General features: G+C 50.6%; 1 protein-coding gene across 2 annotated transcripts in view; it reads right to left on the reverse strand.

The window, feature by feature from the left end:
• Positions 1 to 27,425, reverse strand: part of EFR3B (EFR3 homolog B) — a 68,235-nt gene that overhangs the window by 23,540 nt on the left and 17,270 nt on the right. The window contains exons 1-6 of one of the 2 annotated variants that reach the window (XM_026656354.1): positions 18,981 to 18,987; positions 18,120 to 18,241; positions 11,142 to 11,291; positions 6,208 to 6,342; positions 4,340 to 4,418; positions 410 to 545 (exon numbers count right to left, since the gene is read on the reverse strand). In XM_026656354.1, coding sequence (XP_026512139.1) covers positions 410 to 545; positions 4,340 to 4,418; positions 6,208 to 6,342; positions 11,142 to 11,291; positions 18,120 to 18,160 — 541 coding nt within the window. In that variant the 5' untranslated portion in view covers positions 18,161 to 18,241; positions 18,981 to 18,987. Of the gene's footprint in view, positions 1 to 409; positions 546 to 4,339; positions 4,419 to 6,207; positions 6,343 to 11,141; positions 11,292 to 18,119; positions 18,242 to 18,980; positions 18,988 to 27,425 lie in introns of those variants that run through there. The other variant, XM_026656353.1, reaches the window with a different exon arrangement.

Below are 27,425 nucleotides of genomic sequence, written 5' to 3' on the forward strand. Positions count from 1 at the left end.
CAGTGCAAAGGGAAGCAACGAGCCAGGCTGAACCGTTCCCTGATGACACAGCACTGCTGGCACCAACAATCCATCAGCCCCGTGTCTGCCTGCCTCATTTCCTTCCCAGTTGCGTAGGGGTTTTATCCCCAGCTGGCATCTCTGCAATGCCCCAGCCCGTTAATGGGTCTCGAAAGGAAACTGACTGAAATGCTTCCAGTCACTACAGTGCAGAGGCCTGCGCTGGGCCAAGCTTTCACCACGGCTCCCAGGGCTGCCATCTCCAGCTCCTGAGAACCAAGCTCCCACCGTGCCTCTCAGATCAATGACTGCTGCAGGGAATCACTCCAGCCCGGAGAGGCAGAAGCAGGCTCAGGCGCTGGAGGGAAGGGGAAAGCCATGGGAGTGCTGGACTGGATCCCTTCCTTACCCACTGATCCCGAGGCCGCGATGACAGCTGCCTCCGACAGGACCTCCACGATCCCAGCCCGCACCGTGGCCGCGCTCTTGCTGTTGGCATCCAGGTGTCCCAGGAGTTGCTGGATCACCAAGTGGGAATGCTGAGGCTGGAAGGAAAGCGGAGAGTGAGCCGTGCTGATAGATGGCAGCGGAGCCAGGCCGACCTTCGCGGTCTGGGGGCAATTCCTGCCTCGGACATCGGCGCAAGAAAGGAAGGCCTGGCAGTCAGCACCTGGCGGATGACGCCCACGCGAGGGCAGAATCCAGCGTTCCCATAGCGGTGCCACCTCTACAAAGGCAACAGCAAGGAAGGCAGCGGAGCTAACCGGAAGGCGCACAGGGAGCGGGGTCACTTCTGCACAGAGCCTTTCCTGACCGCACAATGGTTGTCATGAAATATGGACACACACACAGCACTGAACTATTGACCTATGTTTGTGGAACCTTCCAGACCAGGCCAAATTCTGTGCCCGCCTGCAGCCCATGTAATACCACGGACGCCAGGGAGAGGGCAGCAGGAAGGTGAGTCAGTGGCCAATCCTGCAAGCGCTGAGATCAATTGAACACCAGTGAGCGATAAACGGGTCACTCCTAACGGCACCCACTACCTCGAGCTCAGCGGATCGTTCCATGCACGCATTAGCACGGCCACAGACATGCAGGTATGACAGGTCGCCTGGGAGGACAGAATCAGGGAACTGCAGCACCAAAAGCACTGGTCTCTGCCACTCCATCTCAAGGGGACCATCCTTAACGAGGGGCAAGTAAGAGGCTGGGGCCAGCCAGTAGAAGAGGATGTGCTCACACAGACTGCACCTGTATATTTATGGAAAGAGGCGCAGGGAAATATACTGTGTAGAGAACAAGCGTCACTGATCCAGGAATACACTGGATGACTTTTCGAGCTACCAAATAGAAATGGATGTGCAGAATCGAAACATACTTACGAAAGTCGAGCACACGGAACTTTAGTCGGGAGATGTGCATATGGGGGAAATGATTTACAGGGTTTACATATGTATAAAAGCCACTGTCATGATTAATCCTGTATGCGGGGTGGTTGTAATCGGGTCAGTCCCTGGAATGGGTTCCCTAGGGAGGTGGTGGAATCTCCTTCCTTAGAGGTTTTTAAGGTCAAGCTTGACAAAGCCCTGGCTGGGATGATTTAGTTGGGATTGGTCCTGCTTTGAGCAGGGGGTTGGACTAGATGACCTCCTGAGGTCCCTTCCAACCCTGATATTCTATGATTCTATATTCGAGAGATGAGGTGGGGGAGGTCATATCTTTTAGTGGACCAACTTCTGTTTGAGAGAGAGAAACTTTCGAGCCTCACAACGCTCTTGTTCAGGTCTGGGAGAGGTACTGAGAGCGTCACAGCTAAATACAAGGTTGAATAGCTTAGCATTGCTCCCTTACAATATGTGCTTCCTACTTGTGCTAAACTATCTGTTTGACCTTGTATTTCGCTGTGACGCTCTGAGTATCTCTCCCAGACATAAAGAAGAGCTCTGCGTGGCTCGAAAGTTTGTCTCTCTCACCAACAGGAGTTGGTCCAATAAGTGATTAATCCTGGGTACTTATGAAGAGAGAATGTATTGATTGTGTATCCTTCCAACGGGCCCTGGTGAGTTATACGCCCAGCATTTAGATTTTGTAAAAAAAAATATATATATATATATATATATATATATATGGATTTTATCAAACCTAATCTAAAGATAATGGGCATTGGACAGTTTACAAGATAAAAAATGCAGTGAAAACGGGTGCCTTTTTTAAATATAAGCATTCCCCAAGGACAACAGAGCTGAGCTGGCAGGAGAGAACCATAAATCAAAATTAACTAGAAACAAAAGTGACACTGACATCTTAGGTACCCTATCACTGTAGTATCTAATAGAATTATCCTGACCACATCACTGTGAGGCAGGGCAGTGCTACGATCGCCATTGTACAGATGGGAAACTGAGGCATGGGGCGGCTAAGTGACTTGTACATGGTCCCACAGGAAGCCAGCGGCTGAGCTGGGAATTGAAACCTGGTCTCTGCAGCTAGTGCCCTAACTGCCAAGCTGCCCTTCCTCTCCGTTCGCCCTGCTGTGCAGAGTGGAAAAAGGATAAATAACCAATGCACTGGATGAAAAGTACATGGGCTAAGTGACGATAAAGAAGGGAAGGGAGACGACAATCCAGACAGAAATATATTTTCATTGGGACTCAAACAAAGAGATCATGGAAACATTTCTAATTACCTTTCCAGTATCCTACACACGAGGGTCAAATTCTCCCCTCACTTATCTCCATGCAACATCTTGCTAAGCCACTGGGGCTCCGCGGGAGTGACTGAGTGCAGAATTCGACCTGTATCGTTTTCTCCTGTCTGCACAGTTTGTGCTTAGCCGCGGGCGGCTCCGTTCTCTTTCTGCGGAGACAGGCGGTGTGCTCTGATGGAACGACAGCAAGCTGGGAACGGGTAGCTCCCAATAGCTCCTGTGACAAGGTTTTCCACCCTATTGCCATGCCACCTAACTCAATGGGAACTTGCTTTGCACTAACAAACAGGGAAAGAACGGCTCCCAAGGGAGAGAGACAGGCTGTATTCTGGTTCCCCCATGCACACGGTCCTCTAGAGCGGCATTTTATTAGCTTGCAGGAGAGGGTTGTTAGCCCTGGCCAAATTCCAAGGTAGGCAATTGACCTCTGCCTAGGTAACCCCTCCCCTAATACAGCAATTGCGGATGGGACCCCCAACCTAAAGCATTACTTCTTGTTATAGCTGCAAAGCCCAGGCAGTCCAAGACAGGAAATCTCAGGGCCAAATTCTGGCTAGCCCCAAGTGGGTGCACAAGGAAGGGCTCCAGGAGTTGCTTGCCAGGGGTTGGCCAGAATCCCATTAGGAAGCATATTCCCTGCTAGCCACTTCACATGCACCAGCTCCCTGAAGAGGGCAGGGCCATGGTCCTGTTGCCCGAACCGGCTAGCACGGCTGGGAGCACACTGAACTAACTACCACTCCAGCAGGAGCGCCCCAGGAGCTCTGGCTGTGTCAGCCTGAATTCCTCCTGGGAGCGCCAGCCTCATGACAGGCCTTCTTAGTCCTTCTCCGGCGTGCAGGGCAGGATCCTGACGCACAGCACAGCGAGGGGCTCTCATTATTTACCGCACCGGGCTGCGAGCATGTCTAACGAACGAGGGAAGGGAAAGACAAAGGCAGGAACAACAGGACAAGGATTCCACATACTCCGACTCAGGCAAACTCTCACCGACTGAATAACAGGTTTAGGATCAGTCACTAGTGCCACAGGTAAATCACGGAAGTAGTATGAGCTAGCGGTTAGAGCACAGGACTGGGACCCAGGAGTTCTGGCTACTAATCCTCAGCCTATGGCCTTGGGCAAGTCACTTAGCCTCCGTGCCTCAATTTCCCCATCTGTAGCATGGTGGCAACAAGCCTCCCCATCTTTGCAAGGTGCCATGTAAGGGCAAGGTATCAGTATTTATTTCAAATACATGTGTCAGTCTCTAAGGTGCCACAAGTACTCCTAGTATTTCTATGTTGATGTAATCTGCAAAGAACCATCTGACAGCAAGCTTCTGTGTTGATACATACAGATTAGTTCCAGGGAATTACCCACACTGTTTTACATAGAGTGCAACAAATCTGTCCCTCATTGCCAGAGCACTGCATGCAGTGGTTACTCAGACTTTCACAGCGACAACAGGGACAGAAGCCAGATCCTTCTCCTCTAAAAGAACAGGCCTTCTCCACAGTTAGCAGCACCGGGCCACTGACACACAAGTGGTGCAGTTCGGATTCCTTCTAGCAGGGAGCACCAGGGCCCACACTCACAATTCATTACCATACTGAAGCGACACAAAACGCCACCTCTCCGGCAGCTCACCTGAATGGAGTACATGATGATCTTAAAGCAGCGAATAGCAAACGTCTTTGGCTCCCAGAGCGAGTGGTTGTCTAGATGGCTTCAGGGGAAGAAAAAAAAAAAAAAGAGAGAAGAGTGAGTTTAGCAATTACAGAGGCTTGTAGGCTTGCTTGTACGACAAGCAAAGGCATCTCTTCCCTTTGCTCAGAGAGAACAGCAAACAAACAGTGTGGGAGGCAGGTGACACAGAAGCAGTCAGAGCAGGGAGCGAAAGGAGGCCGAGGAGCAAAGATCGGGAAGGGGGAGCCGACGTAGAATTGCAAACTGCCAGCTAAGGATCAAACCCTGTAAAGAGCTAATTTGTCTGCCATTTTCCCAATTCCCTCCCAGCCTCAGGAGTTGCTCACTTTTAGGGGTTAGTCCACAGCTTGTGCTCACTGAATTTGCCCCTGTATGGCTGGGCCTGGGACCCAGGAACTCCTAGGTCTTTATATCAGCTCTGCCATTCAGTCCCTCTGTAACCATAGGCAAATCGTTTAGCTTTTCTGTGCCTTGGTTTCCCTCCTCACCAAACTGGGGCTGATAGTTACCCGCCCACCAGGGGAAGTAGTTGTTGGGAGGAGGACATTACCTAACACGTATACAGCACTTGGAAAAGTGCAATGCCCTAGGTATTGGAACAAATCCACAGCCCACAGGCCATCAGAGCTATCATTCTGCTCCAGGCTGCGGCCACTAATTTCAAAGCAGCAGCAGAGATGGAACTCGGCTCGTCCTGATTCGGAAACGCCGGCCCCACTGCCACTTGAGCTAAAGGAGACTCTCCAGAACCCATGAGCAGTCTAAGGTTTATGACACACAGCTGAGTAGATCTGATCACTTGATGATTACCTGTTCCGTTCGTTCCTTCTGAAGCACCTGGCATTGGCCACTGTCAGAAGACAGGACACCGGGCTAGATGGACCTCTGGTCTGACCCAGTATGGCCGTTCTGATGTTCTTATGATTCCATTACATACAAAGAGACACCAGGGGTATGTCTAACCTACAACCTTAAGTTGACCTATGTTAGGCCAACTTACAACTATTGCAGTAATTACTGCGGTGGCTGATGTCCACACTGCCCCCCTTCTGTCGGTGGTGCGTGTCCTCACCGGGGCACTTCCATCGACTGAAGAGGGGCAGTGTGGGGGCCTGAGAGCAGCTCCTTGCCAGGAGCCCAGCTACCCTCTGGGTGTCTCACCTCCCCACTCCCAGCCAGGAGCTGGGGTACAGTCACCCAGGGTTTCTCACTTCTGGCGAGGAGGTCTGCGCCCGGGGTCTGGTCAGCTGCCGTACTCCCCGTGGGGAGCGGGGAGCCAGGACCCCAGGGGGCAGCAGGGAGCCCCTACGGCAGCCCAAGCCAGGAGCCTGGGTGGCAGCTCGGCTTGGAATAGAGACCCGGCAGCAACCCGGCTGGGGAGCCAGGAGCCAACTTTCTTGTCAATTTCACAGCCCCAGCTGAGCCATGAAATTGACAAGACCGCCGATGTAAGGAACAGGGTGTTTATACAGACACTGCCTTGCCCCCACATACGCCCTACGCCTCTCCTGGAGGTGGAGTTACGATGTCGGTGCAGTAGGGCGCTTACATCAGCGGGAGCAACCCTGTAGTGTAGACTCTGACATGGTTAGGTCGCCATAACCTGCCTTATGTCGACCTAACTCCGTAGTGTAGACCAAGCCTCACTAATTCACAGCAACATTATTGTTCCTTTAGATCAATAATACAAAAGGGTCCCACTCTGGGACAAAGGCGGAGAAGGAAAAGCAAACACAGAGAGCTAGAGGGTCCAGCACAGGAGAGATGTGGGCAGGGTGGAGGGACAATCACCTGATCGAGTGACTTACATGAGAACAGGTTTGATGGCGTTCTTAATGTTCCCATAAGCCGCTCGCCCCAGTAACTCCCGCAGGCACCTTTCTGCCAGCTCAGTGGGACTCTCTTTCTCCTTTTCAGTTGCTTGCAGGGGAGATGGAGAGCGGCTGAGAGAGAGCGAGAGAGAGATTAAGCCTCATCCGTAGAACCACTCAGTACAGCAGCAATCAAGGAGACCCATTTTCACACCCTTATTCTCCTGTCCCACAACACGACGCTCTCGTTCTCTATCCAACACTGTGCTCCCAGCGCTGCTGCGAAGGACGCCGGCATGCAGAATATAAAAACCGCCCTTTGGAACTGGAAATCTGGGCCTACGATGAGAGTCATTCTGCCTCCCTAAACTCCAGCTACATTAGTGGCTCCTCACATCTCCTTCCAGGTATGGCTCTGCACCATGCAGAATAGAACTGCTGTGCTCTGCTCCAGGGCAGCTGCGTTTCAGTGCTCCGCGAAGGGATCCCCTCTGTGCAATGAGCCTGTTGAATAGTCTGGGCTCCTTTGATATGAGAGGTGATCTATAAACAGAAGGGTGCTGACTATCGGACCCCACCCACGCGGCCCACCCCCTCCCGCGCAGATCCTAACCTTTACCAGCGCGGCGCAGCTCAGATGTACCATGGAATGGAGGCAGCCAGTGGGAAATTCCTCTTTTCCGACAAATTAGGGCTCCAAGTAAAAGAGCACATTTGGCTGGGAGTTTAAGAGGTGCCTAGTTTATTCTGCAACGGGCCAGTAGGGGGAGCTCCGACTCTCCCCTTCCCCACCAAAACAACATGCTTTGTGCCTTATACACTCAGCCGGGAGTAACATGTTGGAATCGAAGATCCAAGCTCCTGATGAACCCAAACAGCAAGGGCTCTTTGGCTGTGATGGTGGCTGGCACTGACTGCTTGAGAAACCATCTCCTTCTAAATCACCACCCACAATAGCTATGTGCTTAAGAACCTAAGAGCGGCCACACTGGGTCAGACCAAATGTCCATCTAGCCCAGTATCCGGTCTTCCGACAGTGGCTACTGCCAGGTGCCCCAGAGGGAATGAACAGAACAGGTAACCATCAAGTGATCCATCCCGTCGCTCATTCCCAGCTTCTGGCAAACAGAGGCTAGGGACACCATTCCTGGCTAATGGCCACTGAGGGACCCATCCTCCATGAATTTATCTAGTTCTTTTTTGAACCCTGTTATAGTTTTGGTCTTCACAACATCCTCTGGCAAGGAGTTCCACAGGTTTACTGTATGTTGTGTGAAGAAATACTTCCTTTGGTTTGTTTTAAACCTGCTGTCTGTTAATTTCATTTGGTGTCCCCTAGTTCTTCTGTTATGAGAAGGAATAAATAACACTTCCTTATTTACTTACTCAACCCCAGTCATCATTTTATAGACCTCTATCATATCCCCCGTTAGTCATCTCTTTTCCAAACTGAAAAGTCCCAGTCTTATTAATCTCTCCTCATACAGAAGCTGTTCCATACCCCTAATCATTTTTGTTGCCCTTTTCTGTACCTTTTCCAATTCCAATATATCTTATTAGTGCCACCGGAGGATGGACGGGACCACGAGGGTGAGTGGGGTCAGAGCTTCCTTAGCCATTGGCCCGTGACTGCGGAGCTCAGATCAGAGTGAGGAGAGACCCCAGTGCCTCGAGAACAATCTGAAAACACACACCGATCTGCCTCGGTTTCCTGACAATAACAGCCATCGCCCGGGGGTGGGGCGGGGAGAGAAAGTTAAAATTCGAATCATGTTTGAAAAACTTGTCTGGCACTCGGGTGCCATGGCGACGGGTGCTGCACAGACCCCTGCGTAGGCAGCCAGACAGTGAATCAGGGACAAGGAGGCAGCAAAGCGCACAACTCGCTGCTCCCAGCCAGCCCTGTGCTTCTGACCCCCGGCCCATAGGGCAGGAGATGGACCTTTGGTCTGCAGTGTGTATCTGTAGGAGACTGTCCATGTACCACAGACTCAGTAATTACAAAAACTAAACACATCGAATATCAGGGTTGGAAGGGACCTCAGGAGGTCATCTAGTCCAACCCCCTGCTCAAAGCAGGACCAATCTCCAGGCAGATTTTTGCCCCAGATCCCTAAATGTCCCCCTCAAGGACTGAACTCACAACCCTGGGTTTAGCAGGCCAATGCTCAAACCACTGAGCTATCCCTCCCTCTGCACCTGAGGAGCCAAATACACAGGTCTCAACCACTTCAGCTAACCCCTTTGATGGGAGCACTACACTGCATACTAAGCCTGGGTCTGTGGGACCTGCTGTTTGCAAGCCCGGGCTTGAGTGTCCTCACTGCACTACAATTGTTGTCTCCGGGTGTCTCAGCCCTGCTAATGCATCTGTCCTGCATTGGGCTGACCATTTAACGCAGGTCTGCAGGCTGAGCTGTGTCCACACTGCAAAAGGAAGAGGGCTTGGATCTATCGCAGCAGGACTTGGGCTCTGACCCACCCCCTTAGCAGGGTCCTGGGTCCTCAGTCACTGATTTGTGTGTGATCAGAAGGGAGACTCGGGCTCCATGCGCACTATAGGCATACCCAGAAAGGTTCCTTTATTCTTTCTGGGAGCCAACCACTAGAGGAGGGTAGACACCCAAAGCCAAGAGACTGCAGTGTTTTACACACCACAAATGCCTATTTGCATATGAAACATGGAGCTTTGTGCGCTCATTCAAAAATCAGACACCCGCCCCCACCCCAGCCAGAACCTGCCCTCGCTTCACCCTATGCAAATCCAGAGCAACTCGCTGCCTACTCAAGAGTTACTCCAGATACACGTGGGCACCAGGATCTGGCCTTCCGCTTGGACCATTTGCTTATGCGAATGCCATGAAGGAGTTTTAAGCCTGAACACTTGATTTCTGAGGCATCTTTCCTAACCGTCAAAATAAACCAGGCAGAATTCATGCATACGTCCCCTTCTCGCCAGTCTGTAAAAGCATCCAAAGAAGAGCGGGTGGAGGGACAGCTCAGTGGTTTGAGCATTGGCCTGAGTTCAATCCTTGAGGGGGCCACTTAGGGATCTGGGGCAAAATCAGTACTTGGTCCTGCTTGTGAAGGCAGGGGGCTGGACTCGATGACTTTTCGGGGTCCCTTCCAGCTCTATGAGATAGGTATATCATTATCACCTGAGTAATTTCCCTTAAAAATCCCTGTCTGCTTGTGAAAACCCAGCAGGCTGGGGCGGACACGCCTGAGCCATACGATGGGGAAGGGAGAGAGAGGTTTTACCTAATCTCCTGTCACAGCTTGCACACTGTTTACGGGGCAATTACTCCTCTCTAAAATTGGAGTCAGAGAGGAGAACAAGCTGAGAGTCTTATCTGGCAAATGCACAGGTCTGTGCCTTCACCTTGACAAGCAGAGCTGCCTCAAGCTTCCTTTCACTTCATCTCTCTGTGCCTACGTTCCCCATCTGCAAAGTGGGGATAACAACACTGCCTTGTCTTGTCTGTTTCGATTGCAAGCCGCTCAGGGAAGGGGCTGCTTCCTTCCAGGCGTCTGTACAGCAGCTAACACAACAGGGCCTCTAAGCATTATCATCACAATGAAGAACTTTCCCAGCAGACAATTTCAGTCCCGCAGAGAGAAAACACCACAAACAAAAACTCAAGTTGCCTCCTTTTAAGGAAACTTCCGAAGGCCCCAAACTGTAACGCCCAATAACTATTGTGTGTTTCAGAGAATATAAGCAAAACAGAGAGCTGGTAGCCGGCTACAAGGCAGAGGGCGGGGAGGTTCTGCCACTAGCTAGCTGCAGAACTTGAGAAAGGCACGGAGCGAATCACTGATTCGGGGAAAACATTGGGTTTTTTTCTAGCAGAAACTTTTCAATTCGTTCAGTCAAAAGTGACCCCCCCCGCCCCCTGTTTTCTGTTTTGTTTCATTTTCAGGTTGGTTTGTTCAGGTTAACAAAAACCCCCAAAAGTGGGGGGGGGCGTTGTCAAATCTAGCTACATTTCAAAACAAAACCATTGTTTCGAAATGAAAAATCAAAATATTTAGTGTCTAAATGGTTGGAATTATTTTTTGTCTTTTTAAATATGTATTTTCTTCTTTTTCTTTCCACCAGATTCGACCTAAATTTGCAAACAGTTTTGGTCCCCTGGAAAATGGATGTTTCGTTGAATTTACCATTTGCCAAAAGAAAAAAGAAAAGAAAAAATGTCACCCAGTTCTGCTTAAAGGTCACCTGCAATGGAAACAAAATGTCTGGATTTTTTTTTTTTTTTACACCTCTTTATGATGTACGCAGAAAGCCTGCTGGGGGGTTGGGGTGCAGCCAGGGCCAGCTCCAGGCACCAGCCGAGCAAGCAGGTGCTTGGGGCGGCCAAGGGGAAGGGGCGGCACGTCGGGCTGTTCGGTGGCAATTCAGTGGCGGGTCCCTCTTGAAGGGAAGCACCTGCCACCGAATTCCTGCCGAAGAAGAAAGCGGCGCGGTGGAACTGCTGCCGGAGTGCCGCCGATCGCAATTGCGATCGCGGTTTTTTTTTCCCTCCGCAGCTTGGGGCGGCAAAAACCCTAGAGCCGGTCCTGGGTGCAGCTCAAAGGAAGATGGCTTTGCGGTTTTAGCCACCCCTTTTTTGTGACAATAGTAGGAAATACGGGTCAGGTCCTCAGCTCTGCAAACCAGTGTAGCTCCATTGACATCGATTTGCACCAGCTGCTTCAACGTGTACACTGCGAATAAAACCAGACAGCCTTCCAAGGCTGGGTCCACTCATTTCTCACTCAGCAAGGACAGAGGGCGCTCCAGGAATTCAGACCCTTCCTCGCCGCTCGGGGAACAGAACAAGAGTTTGCTGCTACCCAGACTCTACCACTGGGGAAGTCTAAGCAGCGCCAGAAACGCTATCTGCAGTTCTGCGCTCCCTACCGGGAAGGGAAAAGCAAACTCCCACCTCTCAGCCTCCTCTGCGTGCTGTAGGTTGAAGAGCAGCGAAGGCACGATTTTGTCCATATGCTGCGGGTCCCAGATGTTCGCTTGGAGTTCATCATTAACCGTCTTCCTCACCACCCCCTGCAGGCCTTTTATGCCCGACATCCGGATCCTGAAGGAAAGGATTAAAAAAAACACACCACCACACGGATGAAACAGGGCTACCCATTCGTTAGAAGGTCTGAACGCCGTGACTGAACAGCTGGGGGTTACCCATCCCTCAGGTATGACGCTGGGCACATTCGGGGAGAGACGGTCATCCAGAGATGAGAGCAGTGGACTGGCCATCCTTTTCCTCACTCTGCCAGAGGAATGTGATCTAGTGCTTTGTCCCTCTCTAGCGCCTTTCACCTCAGGCTCTCGGAGCACTTTACAAACTTCAAATTAGTCCTGACAGCAGCCAGGATTTTGGTTCAAGCCCATCTTGACTTAGAAGCAAATAAGCAAGTGGTGTTATTTCTCTGTGTCCTAGCAGACCCCAACAGGCAATGGGGCAGCTAACGGAAATTAGCTTTGCTCCATTGACTTTAATGGTGGCATGCCAATTTCTACCCACTGAAGATCTGGTCCAAGATAATGCACCTCTACCCTGATATAACGCGGTCCTTGGGAGCCAAAAATCCCTACCACGTTATAGGGGAAACTGTGTTATATCGGGGGTAGCGGGGGCAGGGCTCCGGCAGCGATTTAAAGGGCCCGGGGCTCCCCGCAGCAGCCAGAGCCCTGGGCCGTTTAAAGCGCCGCCCAAGCCCCACTGCCAGAGCCCCGGGGTTACCACATTGTATGCAAACCCGTGTTATATCGGATCACGTTATATCGGGGTAGAGGTGTATGATCATTCACATCTCCCTCTAATGGCTGGCTCCAGCAAGAAGAGACTTCTGCTTTGTATCAGCTCAGAGAGGTACTCCTTTAGCGTGAGTGCTGTCCTTTCGGTTCTGAAGGTCCTAGGTTCAATTCTAGCGAACTACAAAAATGTCTCTGCCATCAATGCTTGTGCAAGCAGTGCCTGCGCATCCTCACTCCCAGCCTAGCTCACTGCAGCACCACTGCAGATATGAGGCCCAAGGTGGTTAAAAGGGACATAACCCGGAAAAACGTACCCTCCTTAAGGGATGGTTCACCCCACGCAGCATCTCTTCCCTGGAAAATGACTGCATTGTTTAAAGACATGGTTTGAATTCCCAGCAATCCCAGGGGGAGAAAAACCCTGCAGTGTTCCATTACGTTTAGAGAGAACACATCCATTATAACTTCAGGGGAATTGTCCCAGGTCTGAACTTGGCCCTGTAACCTCACTTATCAATAAACATTAAGAATCAGACCCTCCGCTGGAATAAATCAGTGAGATCCATTGATTTACAGCAACTGAGGACCTGGCGCTGAATCACAGACTGAGCTCCCAGGTAGCTTGTTGACTTTCATCAGGTGAAACAGGTGTGCGAGGGCTGAGACTAGAAGAATTTTGTTCTGTGTTAAAAAAGTGGCTAATAAGCAGCTATGCTGCAGGAGAACAAACATCCCCTTGCATTAGAGATGCAGGCGGTGTCAAGGGAACTGGTGTGTGAAGTACATGGACAGAACTGTTTGAAATACAGAGGATGTTTCCTAGTATCCCAGGGCAGGGCAGATCGTCATGGATGGAGGGGTTGGCTGAAACCAAGTCAGGGGGAAAAGAGGCCCCATGCAATTGGAAATCATGACCCTGTGAATAAGGGTCACGGGATAGTTGCTATTTTCTCCACGTTTTCTAGGCGTTCATTTCTCAGTGAACTGTTTGCAAGTGTCGTAAGAGCCCCCCAATTATAAACTATAATGTTCCCCTGGTAAGTCACCGGCAAGCCCTTCCAGCGAACATACTGCAGCTGTGCGTGGACCAGCACGTCATGGAGCCCAAGAAACGTAGGCCCTAATCCGGGGCTCAAACAAACTCCCCACTGGGGCACTAGAAGTAAAGAGGGGCGGCAGTCTGTGAAGGCTTTCGACCAGTAAAACCGGAGCGGGAACCTCAGGACTTAGCCCACTGCAAACAGAGATGGGCCCAGACTCTAGATCCAAATGCGCCTGGATGTCGGGGCATCTGCAATCCCAGTGGCAACTGAAACCCACTTGGCCCCACCCTCCCCAGCAGCCCCCCCACTGCCTGCCCCAGAGTGACCCTCTCCCCTCCTCCCCCCCAGATTTAGTCAGGGGTATTTATAGTATAAGTCGTGGATCGATCACAGGCCGTGAATTTTTTTTTTTATTATTATTATTGCCCATGACCCGTCCATGACTTTTACTAAAAATACCCGTGACTAAATCGTAGCCTTAGCAATGGCTCCTCTCTCTTGCCAATGAGCTGAATCCAAACACTCCCGGCACTGGGGCTGTTAGAGCCTGAATCTCACTCCAAGTATCCTGGAGCCCCCAGTCCTTCTCGAGCTGTGACACCAGCTGAACAGCGTGCTATGGGTGCCGCGTGGTGTATTATTCTTCCTTGTGATTGTTCAAATATTAAAAGTTGATTCTTCATGTGTGAAAATGCAATTTTCAAAGCCTTAGCACTCAGCCAAATCTCATCCAATTGTCACTAGAACACTTCAAGGCATCTCTTCTCAGTTAAGGCTAGTTCCTTGTCAAATATCAGCTTCCTAGTCCCAGCCGATTCAGCCAGACAGCTGTCAAGTGTCTATAATGTTCCCCTGGTAAAAGCTGCCAATGTTACTTTTCCCCCACTGGGAAAATATTTTCCCCATCGCTCTGTCTGTTCTCCGAAATGGCTGGCGTGGTTTTATTCCCACTTTCCAAAAGAAAAAAAGTCTCCTTCAAGCAGCAGGCCCCGAGAAGCGAAACCTGAAAGTTACAAGTGACTGCAACCTTAGCTTTCTCTAGCCAGGTTCTCGCACTGGTACCCACCACTGCACTATTGGAGCACTAGTCTATCTGAAAGGCCGGGTGGTCCAACGGTGGGAGCTCTGGACCTTAGGATCTACTCCCAGCTCTGCCAACGACCCACCCTGGGTCATGTCCCCTCTCTGTGCGTCTGTTCCCGCCATTAGTCGGTTTAGATTGTTAGCTCTACAATCAGAGGAGAAAGTAAGCCGGTCTGGTCCGGTCCGGTGTACCGGCAAGAGCCAGTACGCCGTGCCAGACTGGACCGGCTTTCCCGGCAGTGATTTAGAGGGCCCATGGCTCCAGCCACTGCTGGGAGCCCCTTGCCCTTTAAAGCGCCACCAGAGCTCCAGCAGCGGGGCTCCCGCGGTGATTTAAAGGGCCTGGAGCTCCGCGGCGGCCGGAGCCCCAGGCCCTTTCATTCGCCCCGAGCCCCGGGGCTCCCAGCCGCCTCTGCAGCTGGTAGCTCCAGGGTGATTTAAAGGCCCTGGGGCTCCCAGCCACAGCCAGAGCCCCAGGGCCTTTAAATATTGAAAGGCCCCGCCTCTTCCGATTGAGGCCACACCCCCTCCGATTGAGGCCACGCCCCCGCTCAGGACTCCGGCGTACCGGTAAATCCTTTAAGTTACTTTCACCCCTGTTTCCAATCTAGTGCAGGGATTGTTTCTTACCATATGACTGCACAGCGCCCATGACAATGTAAGTCCAGATTCTGGTTGGAGCACCTAGGGCTACCATAAAGCTACTAATAGTGTGTCCAGCTGCACTGAACTAGTCCAGGACAGCAAAACGTCATGCCCTTAGCTCTGGGTTTGTGCACAGTCTGAGCATTGGCTGTTCTAAGGTTCCAGATTCCAAGACCAGAGATCAAACGATCACCTCTTCTTGACGCTGCTCTGAAGCACTGGATTATTACTCTGTGCCGTCCCTGCCCTCTCCCTGCTTGTTATTCCTCGGCCTTTGAAAGGCTTTCTAGAACGCCTAACCTCGCTACGAGAGGAGGGGAAGCAATTCAAACTCAACAGACCGCAGCCTAACCACGGGCAAAATATAGTTACGAGAACAGCAGGGCGTTACTGAAACGGCCCCCAGTCAAACCCCAGCACCAGAGGGCCTGGAGCAACGGGTCTCAGCTGGCTGGCCGGCTCAGTGTGCTTCACACACTGCTGCCGTGGCATTGCTCCAAAAGATGGCACGTAATATATCTTTGGAAAACTACTAACTCACCGCTCATTCGTGTCCTTGCGGGATGTGGGTACAGTTACCCTACAAAGAATTATATAGATGTGCTGGAAAGCGATTAAAACATGTTTGACGCAGGCATGCCAGTAGAAGTTGATAAACGGGTTTTTCCAGACGAAGGAAAGGGGCGGACACCTGAAGCCAGATGTGGCCAAGGACAGGGGTCTATTCTTTCGTACTGGACTTTGCAGGAAGATCATTTGCATTGCGAAAATCACAAGCGGGGTAAAAGCCAGGATGGCGTCTCCACCACACAGCATGGCGTCTACACCCAGCATGGAAAGGAACTTTATGTGGGGAGTCACTTCAGAAGAACACATTTCAAAGGTTTAGTGGTCTATAAAGAGAGGGGAAGAAAACCCGTAAGTGGCCCTTCACCTGAGGAGACAAAGGGCTTGTCTACTCTTGAAATGCTACAGAGTAGACGCTACTCTAGGGGTTCTCCTGTCGGTGTAGGTTATCCACCTCCCCGAGCTAGGTCGACAGAAGAATTCTTCCATCCACCTAGCGCTGTCTGCACCCGAGCTTAAGTCAGCTTTACTACGTTGCTCAGGGGTGTGGATTCTTCACACCCCTGAGAGATGTGGCTGGGTCAATCTAACTTTTTAGTGTAGACCAGGCCAAAGAAACCAAGCGCTTTGAACTCTGTGTTGGGATCCTGGCTGAGGACTAGCCAGCCATGCTGGAAGAATGACTGCGGCGAGACAACTTCTCTGAACAAAAGACTCTCGTTTGTTGAATTTCAGGCTTAGCAGAGTGTTTTCACTTTTGTTTGTTTGTTTGTAACCATTTCTATCCTTATGGGATCACTTACACCGAGGTTCTCTTTTCACAAACGTGCTTTACGCAGGGCCGGCTTTAGGCCAATTCCACCAATTCCCCCAAATCGGGCCCCACGCCTAAGAGGGCCCCAGGCCCAGTGGCAGGGCCGCCCAGAGTGGGGGACAAGTGGAAGAGAATCCCTTCCCTGGCTAGAGGCACCTTTTTAATTTTTACTCACCTGGCGGTGCTCTGGGTCTTTGGCGGCACTTTGGCGGCGGGTCCTTCACTCACTCCGAGTCTTTAGCGGCACTTTGGCGTCGGGTCCTTCAGTGCCGCCGAAGACCTGGAGCAAGTGAAGGACCCGCCGCCAAAGACTAGGAGCGCGGCCCGGTGAGTACAAGCCCCACGTGTTTTTTTTATGTGTTTTTTTTTTTAAGTCATCCCTGTTGGGGCCCCGAAGAAACTGTTGGAATTGGGCCCCACACTTCCTAAAGCCGGCCCTGGCTTTACGTTTGCTATAAACCAGCTCAGTGCCGTGACTGAAGGGAAGGCGGTGTTAACCCCAGTTAAGCTAACAGGCTGCTGTATATTGTCTCTCTAAAGGAGCAGTGACCTTGGTAATGGTTGTGTGAGCGTTACAGTCAGAGGGGCTGGGAGTTGCAGAAAGATGTTGTGGGAGGAGAACTCAGGGCTGGAAGGGTTATTGAGTTCCCCTGCAAACAGGTGTTGACTGAACCTCTTCCTGGCCTGGGTGACCCCCCAGAGCGTCACAGTCAGTTACCGAATGCTTTGCAGGGGACAGAGAGGAGGTAATTTTAAGTGCTAGTTGTTTTTAAATGCACTGCAGATGAGATCACCATAAACAACACTAATCTGTCTGTGTTAGTCATAATTAATCCTCCCGAGGAGCATCTTCCCAGCACAGGAAAGCGAGCCGCTCATTAACACTCGCTTTCCGTATTTCAATATTATAATCAAGCACTCGGTCACATTAGTGGATTTTAATGCTGCTCTAAGGAACCAGCTCGACAGCACTGGAGACTGAAGTCCTATGTTGAACCACACACTAGGTGCACACTTCCTACCCATGTGCCTCAACCCTGATCTGAGTCACTTGGTCACTACCAATTTGACGGCCTCTCTCTAGTGAGTTCTGGTGGTCTCTGGGAGGTGGTCCTAGAGAGTGAATGTGTATCCTCTATGCCCAACAGCCATTGGCAAAAGAACTGGCTTACTCTATTAGGTGGCTGGGAGTAGATCCGGGTGGGAAACGGTTTTCCTCTCCTGCGAATATTTTCAAGAGTTCAGAAACTTTCCCGTTCCACATCAGAACAAAACGGAAAAAAAAAACAGGCAGGGACCCATTCCCCTGGGATGAAGGAGAGCTGGATTCAAGTCCTGTGCTCTGACCACTGAGTTACCCCAGGGCATCTGCCTCTTTCAGTTCTGCACCCAAGAGACCTCTCTCAATTAAAGTTCTGCCAAACCCAGTACGTTTCTTCAAACAGTTTTGATTCCAACACATCGGCATTTTCCAAATAAAAAAAAAAACCAAACATTTTGTTGAAAAATTCCCAACCGGCGCTAGCTGTGGGATGGCATGGAGAGCCACTGGATTCCATTCCACAAGTGGCTTCAGCTTCCAGAGGTTGTTCATAGGCTTCATTGCACAGTGATCCCAAGATGAAAAGCATCATGTAACAGCTTGTCTACATGGGGACACCCAGGCAAATTAATCCAAATTAATTTTAAAACGGATTAGTTAAACTGCATTAAACCTGTGTGGACATTCTCGTTCACAATTAGAGTGGCCTTAATTCAGATTAATTTAATTCACTTCCAGATGAATTAAGATGAACCAAATTAAAACTGAAGTCTTGATAAGAGCATCCACACAGGTTAATGAGGTTTAACTCATCCCCTTTAAATTTAACCTGTAGTTAATTCGGTTTAACTTTCCTGACCACCCTCAGGTAGACAAGCCCTAAAAGTTTCATTCACTTGTTCAGTCATTCGTTTGCTAGACAGAAGTGGGGGCTGAAGTGTTTTATTCCATACTCACTTTGTTCTGATCTCCAGCTCATCGTGACTGGAGTGGCACATCTCACTGAAGCGTGACACAAAGAAGTCATAGCTCCTGTGGTAGGACGGAGTGTCCTCTTCAATGTTCGCGAACTTCACAAACTGGAAAAAGGAAAACGAACGAGAGAAAGTCAGCCCAGAGGAAGGAAAGCAAAGGAGGGAGGGAGAAAAATGATTAGTAAGCCTCACCAAGCTCAACATCAGAAGCAAGCTCCTCACAGAGCAGGACACACCAACTCAAAGCAGCACCAGACCCTGCCAGAACAACAGATGCCAAACCGGCAGACATATCTCCACAGCTACAATGATCAACACCCCCCACAACACACCTGTCAAGATCCATGGGTCCTATTCACGCCTATCGCAACATCCAGTGCAATAAACACCCCACTAACAACTTCATGGGTGAAGCCAGATAACCAATACGTTCTCGAATTAACTCGCACAGGAAAATGATAAAAGACAGACACCGTATCACCTGTGCGTGAACACGTTTCACAAAGCGATCACTCTATAGCTGACCTCTCAGTCCTCGTCCTCAATGGAAACCTGCACAACACCTCAAAAGACCAGCCTGGGAGCTTAAATTAATAACTTCGCTAGTCACTAAAAATCACAGTCTTAATAAAGACACTGGTTTATGGCTTATTAAAACAAACTGTCACTCGCTAACCCCCCTTTTTTGTCCTATGACTGCAGAGGTGTTAACAGGCCACTTCACCTTGAATGTTTATGCTAGTTTTATGCTAAACTATCTGTCCCACCAGCTGGGACACTGAGCACCTTTCCCAGACCTGAAGAAGAGCTCTGTGGGGTGAAAAAGCTAGTCTCTTTCACCAACAGAATTTGGTCCAATAAAAGATATAACCTCACCCACCTTGTCTCTCTAATATCTTAGACCCAACACGGCCACACCACCACTGCAAATAATAAAAATCTCTCTTTTATCATTCTTATCGCTTTTATGGGCTCCAGTGATACAAAGAGGACTTAAAGCTGCATTAAAGGCATCAGCTGAGGATACCTCTAATGTAGGAGAATCCTGAGCTGGATAGCCAGTCCTATGCCAGCCCCCGCCATGGAGGGATAGGCAGGGGATTGGAAGGGGGATGTCACAGATGGCAGTGCAATGTGCTCTGGTGATCCTGGCTGGGGGAGCGGCACCTTGGGGGCCTTTTTCCACTGACAAGTTAGAGCACCCCTGAGGCTGCTCTAATTTGCATTATTGGCTGGTTCAACCTCAGTATCTCCAGGATCTGAAAGGATGGAAAGATGGCATAAAGCCATCTAATGCCCCTGGAAGGGCACTGAGCACTGCTCTAGCTGACCTGGGAATCTAGGCCTGAAAAGTGAAGGTTTAAAATAGCATTATGAGACTCTGAAAATCCAACTGGATTCTTCCTGCTTTTAACATCTCCACCAGGAAACAGTGGAGAATCTACCCGCAGAACTTAGCTGACAATTCTACTGCTGCGGATAGAATCCAGCTCAGAGCCGCACTGCTTCCGCAGGGCTAACTGGAGTAAAAACTTGTTGTGTCAGTAAAGTCAGCAGATCTACAGCTCGGGCCTTTGAGAGTCACATTTTCAAGCTTTTCTCTGCAACCACGAGGGCTAGAGACTTAGCCGACAGTCTCGGCAGTTTCTTTCCAGGACCTGAAGCTGCAGCTTTCAGAAAAACATCAAATACCGCAAGACTCAGTATAAAATTGCAAGCATTGGCATCTAACCTGAACACCCAGGGAGTAGCTGCGTTGAAGAGAAGGTGGTCGTTGCTTTCCTGAGTGTAACCTCAGACAAACCTCTTAGAAAGTTACCAATGCTGTGATACTTTGAACACACGTTGGATTTATTTTATCCCCAGGGAACGGCAGAGTCCTTGACATTTTTTTTTTGTGCTAACAATCCCACATGCTTTATTTTCTCATTCTCCAAACGCAGGCACAACCAATTCCCTGGTAAGATTTTGGCTACTATAGCCCGACAGACAATTCCTGTGCTAATACTATGCGGCACCTATAAACCTGGGCAGATAATGATTCGACAGCACGTGCAGTTTTCCTACATCACAAGGGCTGTGTCAGTAGCAGCTGTGTTTGGATGGCGTTGTGAGGCAGGCCGGGATACTCTACAGCCAAGCTATCTCCAAAACTGTCCTAATTACTAGTGCAACACAGCCAACACCCAGAGAGGAGCGACTGCTCGTGGAAGAAGGCTCCAAAAAATGCTTCATTCCAGGAGCTGTAGTCCAGCCTGCAGCCAGCACATCAGCTCTATGCTCCAAGCCACCATCTGTCCATTAGCAAAGCAATGAAGACTGCAGAGACCCACTCCCTCTGCCAGAAAGAGACATTTATGCATCACTTCTATTTAAGACTCCCTTGCTTTCATTACGGTTTTATCATGGCTAGTGTGGAGAAAGTGAATAGGGAAGTGTGTTTACCTCTTCACATAATACAAGGGTCTGGCTGGAGAATCTTGCCTGCATGCTCGGGGTTCAGCTGATCGCCATATTTGGGGTCGGGAAGGAATTTTCCTCCAGGGTAGATTGGCAGAGGCCCTGGAGGTTTTTCGCCTTCCTCCACAGCATGGGGTAGGGGTCGCTTGCTGGAGGATTCTCTGCGACTTGAAGTCTTTAAATCATGATTTGGGGACTTCAACAGCTGAGTCAAGGGAGAGAATTATTCCAGGAGTGGGTGGGTCAGCTTTTGTGGCCTGCATCATGCGGGAGGTCAGACTAGATGATCATAATGGTCCCTTCTGACCTTAAAGTCTATGAGTCTATGAGTAAGAACCAGGGGTCACCCAAATAAATTAATAGGCAGCAAGTTTAACACAAACATAAGGAAGTATTTCTTCACACAACACAGCTGTGGAACTCTTTGCCAGAGGATGTTGTGAAGGCCAAGACCATAACAGGGTTCAAAAGAAGAGCTAGATAAGTTCATTGAGGATAGGTCCATCAATGACTATTAGCCAAAATGGTCAGGGACGCAACCCCATGCTCTGGGTGTCCTTAAACCTCCAAATGCCAGAAGCTGGGACTGGACCACAGAGGATGGATCACTTGAAATTGCCCTGTTCTGTTCATTCCCTCTGAAGCACCTGGCATTGGCCACTGTCAGAAGACAGGATACTGGGCTAGATGGACCATTGGTCTGACCCAGTATGGCCGTTCTTATGTCTTCATCTGCAAAATGGGGAGAATACGACTTACCTCTGAAGTGTGCTAGGTCTATCTAGCTTCTAATATGGTGCCCATCACCATTGCAACTCAAAGTTATAGTGAGCACGTCAAGTCCTCCTCTCTCCCCCCACCAGCCAGATGGGGCTAGACTTGATTCTTTTTCTTTTCTCTGCTTGCCTATCCTGCGAGGCTGCTGGGAGAACAGCATCCAAATTGTCCGTCTGTATCGTTTATGCCACTCAATAAGAACATAAGAATGGCCATATTGGGTCAGACCAAGGTCCATCTAGCCCAGTATCCTGTCTTCCGACAGTGGCCAATGCCAGGTGCCCCAGAGGGAATGAACAGAACAGGTAATCATCAAGTGATCCATCCCCTGTCGCTCATTCCCAGCTTCTGGTGAACAGAGGCTAGGGACACCATCCCTGCACATCCTGGCTAATAGCCATTGATGGACTTATCCTCCATGAACTTATCTAGTTCTTTTTTGAACCCTGTTATGGTCTTGGCCTTCACGACATCCTCTGGCAAGGAGTTCCACAGGTTAACTGTGCGTTGTGTGGAAAAAATATAATGGGATTCAAAAAAAAAAAAAGTTCATTTTGTTTGTTTTAAACCTGCTGCCTATTAATTTCATTTGGTGATCCCTAGTTCTTGTGTTATGAGAAGGAGTAAATAACACTTCCTTATTCACTTTCTCCACACCAGTCACGATTTTATAGACCTCTATCACATCCCCCTTTTCCCAAGCTGAAAAGTCCCAGTCTTATTAATCTCTCCTCCTATGGAAGCTGTTCCATACCCCTTATCATTTTTGTTGCCCTTTTCTGAACCTTTTCCAATTCCAATACATTTTTTTTGAGATGAGATGACCACATCTGCACATATCATGGATTTATATAGAGGGATATGATATTTTCGGTCTTATTATCTATCCCTCTCCTAATGATTCCCAACATTCTGTTTGCTTTTTTGACTGCTGCTGCACATTGAATGGCTGTTTTCAGAGAACTATCCACAATGACTCCAAGGTCTCTTTCTTGACTGGTAACAGCTAATTTAGACCCCATCATTTTATATGTCTAGTTGGGATTATGTTTTCCAATGTGCATTCCTTTGCATTTATCAACATTAAATTTCATCTGCCATTTCGTTGCCCAGTCGCCCAGTTTTGAGAGATCCTTTTGTAGCTCTTCGCAGTCTGCCTGGGACTGAACTATCTTGAGTCGTTTTGTATCATCTGCACATTTTGCTCAGCCTCTGCCTTCGGTGTTCAAATCATTGCATGGGCAGAAGGGTCTGATTTGCCTCTAGGCGCACGATTTTTGCTCTCTTAATAAAATGTCAGATCCAAAGAGGAAATGAAAGACTGGCTTTGTGCAATCCAACAAGCCGGCTCAGCCGCACTGGGAACTGTTCCCAGAAAAAAGGGACCCACTTTCAACCTATAAATGCCTCCATTATTTACCAGGAAAAGCAGCAGTGTTATATAATGAACCTTATACCACTGGCTGCACAAGAAGGGAGCCGCCTGCTTAGTTTACTGCACTTCCAGGTGCTGATATGGGACAAGACTTGGACCCGGGGTGAGAGAACTGGGACGGCTTCTCCTGCCCATCCCCCCCACCAGGGAAGGAGCTAGTTATCCCAACAGAAGACACTGATTTGAATTAGTTTCCAGTGACTGTCACCCTAGAATCCTAAAGCTCCCTTCAATGTCGGCTGGCACCGGCAGTGCTGGCTGCAGCATCTCCTGGCTGAAGCAGCCTCTCCTTTTCGGGGAGGAGGTTTGTTTAAAGTAGGAGGGCATTTAGTGCTCCCAAAAGATGCCCGATTGACACGCTCCAGAGCGCAGCATACAGGCAGCGTGAGCTTCTTGCATGCTGCCCGTCTCCTGCCAATCTGCCTCTTTCCTGGCCTGCAGGGACCTCCTCCGGGGGCTGAGAAAGGAGAACATTCCCCAGGGCCCACTTGATCCGTGGCCCCTCTGCCCTGCCTGCCAACCAGGGCTGCAAGGTGGTGCCAACTGCCGTCTGAGCTGTCTGAAAGCAGGGACGGTCTCCCTCTGTCTGTTTAGCCAGCGCCTAGTGCAACGGGACCCGGATCGGACGGGGGGGGGGGGGGCTTCTGGATACTACCTTAATATGCATAATCAATTGGAATGGCAACATCTGTCCATAAGGAACTAGACTCAGACCAACAGCGCATTTCACTCCAGAATCGCTTTGTGCGCCACCTGCCCGGAGATGGATTGGAGCTAGTGACCTGTAGATGAAAGGCTCCACCAGCCATTAGCAGGCCCTGATTAACTGTATCGGAGACCCAGGCTCAAACCAACCATTGTGAGTGCAGAGGGACCTGTGGTTTTTAATGATGCTTTTTCTCTGCTGTACATAGACTGAAGCATATCTGAAAACACCCAGCAGTGTCTCTGGGCTCAGAGTGGGGCTGGCGCCAGCCACGCAAACTTCAAAGTCCTCCAAAGCAGGAGAAGCCAGAGACAGGTACCTAAAGATCAAAGCATCAGCTTTGACAGACACTGGAAAATTTTTATGACTTAAATTATTAAAAATTCCAGGAACTAACTTCGATGAGATTTTTTAAATAAACATCTGCAGATAGAGCAGGTGGGGTCACCAGGACTCCTGGGTTCTAATTCCGAGTTGCTGAGGCTCTGCAGATCATTTCCCCACTGTGTGTCAGCTTCTCCACCTATAATAGAGGGATTACGATCCTTCCCTATCTCACAGGGCAGCCGTGTTGAGAAACCGCTGCAGGATTCCCCCCACCCCACCCCCACCACTATCCCCCTCACCCCAAACTCACGCTAACACCCCTGACACACGACAGCTATTGGAAGTTTCATGCATGCATCTGAATGCCACTGTAAGCTCCTGGAGGCTCAAGCCTTTACGTACAGCACCGAGCGCCATTGCAGATGTCAGTACAGAAACACTGCAAAATTAAGAACCGGACCCGCCCACATCTCTGCTGAACCCTAGGACCTCCGAGTCCTGAGAAGGGACCTGCTTATGCAGAGGTACACTAGAGTCACAGTGCAAAGCTTAGCAGTCCACATGGGGTTAAACACCACGCAGCTGCACTTCAACCAGCAAGTTGCTTCCGGCGCATAGGAGGCGAGTTGGAGGTCGGGATGTAGAAGGGCTGGAACACGCAGGCCCTGGGAATTGTGGGATAGCGCTGGTGGACTATCAGAACACAAGCACCACAACCGTGCTTTATGCCCTCACTGCAAAGTGGGCAGGCTGGGACACGGGTTGGTACCTATACCCCTGGCCAGCAAGCCCATGTGCTAAGGGGAATGCAGGCACGTGTCAGAGGACTGGGGGGGGGCGGGGCTTCGACATGTGTCTGAGCCTGATTTCTGCACTAGCGAGACTCCCCAAAGGTGCAGAATCTGCATGGGCGAATGGATGTCTTCAGGGGTACAGTAATAACAGGATTTGCACATATCTCTGCTAGACACCATGAGCTGGGCACATCCGAGACAGATGTGGAACGAGCACCCCCCCCCCCCCCCCACCGGGGGCGTGTGAGAATGATCAGTACTGGGGATTAGCAACGCGTGACTCAGCGAAGGGGAGACATTTCGAAGGCGAGATTTCACAGGCGTGACTCAGCCTGGCTGTCTATAAACAGCATCCTCCCGCCTCCACCATTAGCTCCATGACGGGAGGGATTGTTTGCGACAATATCCTTTAATTAAGCATGCACCTGAAACAGTTTCTCCTTAGCAGATAGGGGAGGAAGCGTCTCATTACCGGTACCCATTTCCCAGCACAAACACACCGCAGGTTCTCCGCAGAAATTGTCCTGAGCATTCCTCTGCATTGTGGAGTGCAAAACAACACATGGCAGGCAGAGGGTCCCCTCCAGTCAGACCAGAACATAGTTGGAATAATTGATTAAGAGTCCATTGCCAGCAACGCAACTGACCGCTGGGGGGGGAGAGAACCACAGGGAAATACCACAAACCAGGCAGTAGCCAAATCCTCAGCGCCCATTGTTATTCATAAGGCATTTGGGGGGAGGGATAGCTCAGTGGTTTGAGCATTGGCCTGCTAAACCCAGGGTTGGGAGTTCAATTCTTTAGGGGGCCCACTTAGGGATCTGGGGCAAAATCAGTACTTGGTCCTGCTAGTGAAGGCAGGGGGCTGGACTCTATGACCTTGCAGGGTCCCTTCCAGCTCTATGAGATAGGTATATCTCAATATATCTCAGTACATACGCACCAAGCCAGGGACAATGACAGAACCCCCATCATGTGAGCAGCAGTCCTCTGCTCTAACCACTAGGCAACTCTCCCCCAAGGCTGTCCTGCTTCGTGATCTGGAATGCTATTGCATACAGTCTGTGCTGCTGGAGCATGAATGGGCGGGGACAGCTTTCCTGATCCTCTCCCCGCCCCTCGCTCCTCAGAGCTGAGGCACATTGGCCCGGGGCTGCATCAGGGGAGAGGTTTCTAGCAGATCTAGACACTGAACCTAATCTGTGAACCTAATCTGTGTAGACACAAAAGACTCCGGGTCCCAGTTCTGCTCTCAGCTGCGCCAGCAACTTCTCTGAAATCCATGGAGGGTGTCACAGGGTGGACCTGGCCCTTTAAGAGGGAACTGATCCAGCCCACCTGTGCCTCATTAGCAGCCTCTCCGATGGAGGGCAGGTGTTCCCCATAATGAGCCAGAGGGGAACAGGAAACAGGAGGAGGAAACTAATAAAGGAGACCAGTTGTAAGCAGGAAGCTCCTGCAGGAGACCCTAACTGGGAGAAAGGGAAGCCACAGACAGGTGGCTAAATGCCAGCTGGGAGTGACAGCTTCACAAGAGCAGACTGGGACCCAAGAAGAGGGATGGTAGGAGGCACCACAGCGGACTGTGAAGTTTGATGCTGTGCTGATGGACTTCATTTGGACCTGGAGAAGTTGGTCCAATGAAAGATATTACCTCCCCCACCTTGTCTCTTGAATTATTTCTGTTATTCACTCGTCCCCAGGCAGGGCTGGCATTAGCCACGAGAGACTGTGTGGAATTTGTAAGTGCCCTGAAGAGGGGGAAACTGAGGCTGGCCTGCTGCAGAGCAACCCCAGGCCAGGAAGGGATGCACAGGAGGCGGGCGGCCCGCTGGCACGGGGATTCAGATTAACACTACGGTGGCTGAGAGCAGCATCTGAACCTGCAACCGGCATAACCAAGAGCAGCCGCTGACCCTCTGCTTGGCAGGCATGACACTCCATCCCCGCTCGGCAGCAGTTAATTGCCCTTGAGCCCAGCGTTTTCCATTGTGCCTGGACGAATATTCCTCATGTTCACCGGACTCTATGGCTCCCCTTTACTCTCTCAATTCATCACCGACCACAGGCACCCTCGAAATCCATCATTAAATCAACTGAAGGGAACGGGGCTGCGAAGGCCATGCTCCAGTAGCGATTCCACGCTTCCCAGGTACAATCAGCCTCCCGCCTACGGGGGCCGGCCGTCTCATTTAAAAGGCTGATGATGGCCGCTTTCTCCCCCAGTGCAGCTCAGCAGCTGCTAAGCCCCGCTCCTTTCCACACAGTGACTCATGGCAGGGTCCCACTTGCTGTCGCCGAACCTCTGCCCCTCCATCCTAGGCTGCTCTGTCCCCATTGCGTCTGGCAGGGGAACCGGACTGGGACAGGCCCAGTGTTTTCTTTGGGGTCTGATCCTCCCGCTCCCCCACAGCTCCCGTTGGCTTGAGTGAGTGCGGAGGAGGGTTTGATCAGCACAGCGCGAGCAGTGGGATGAAACGTCTGGAGCCCAGCAGCTGACGACTGTCACCTCCAATCCCTCGGCAAGCTGAACGTTTACTCCCCCACACGGACGCGAGCCAGCCTGAAAAAGCAGCTCCCATTAAAATTACTATGCTCCAGGCAGCCCAGGAGAGGAGGTGGCTGGCACTGCCGCCACAAAGCGAAATACAGGTCTGTCGCCTCTAGCTTCCTTTCTGCCTCCATGGCTCTCCCACGGCCTGCACAACACCCGGGCAGGTGGTGAGCGGAGACGCCAGCGGGTTACTGTCAGGGCCGGCTCTGGCTTTTTCGCCGTCCCAGGCGAAAAAG

The sequence above is a fragment of the Terrapene carolina genome, unplaced genomic scaffold (assembly GCF_002925995.2).
Source record: "Terrapene carolina triunguis isolate 2854851 unplaced genomic scaffold, T_m_triunguis-2.0 Scaffold228, whole genome shotgun sequence".
Classification (NCBI taxonomy): domain Eukaryota; kingdom Metazoa; phylum Chordata; order Testudines; family Emydidae; genus Terrapene; species Terrapene triunguis.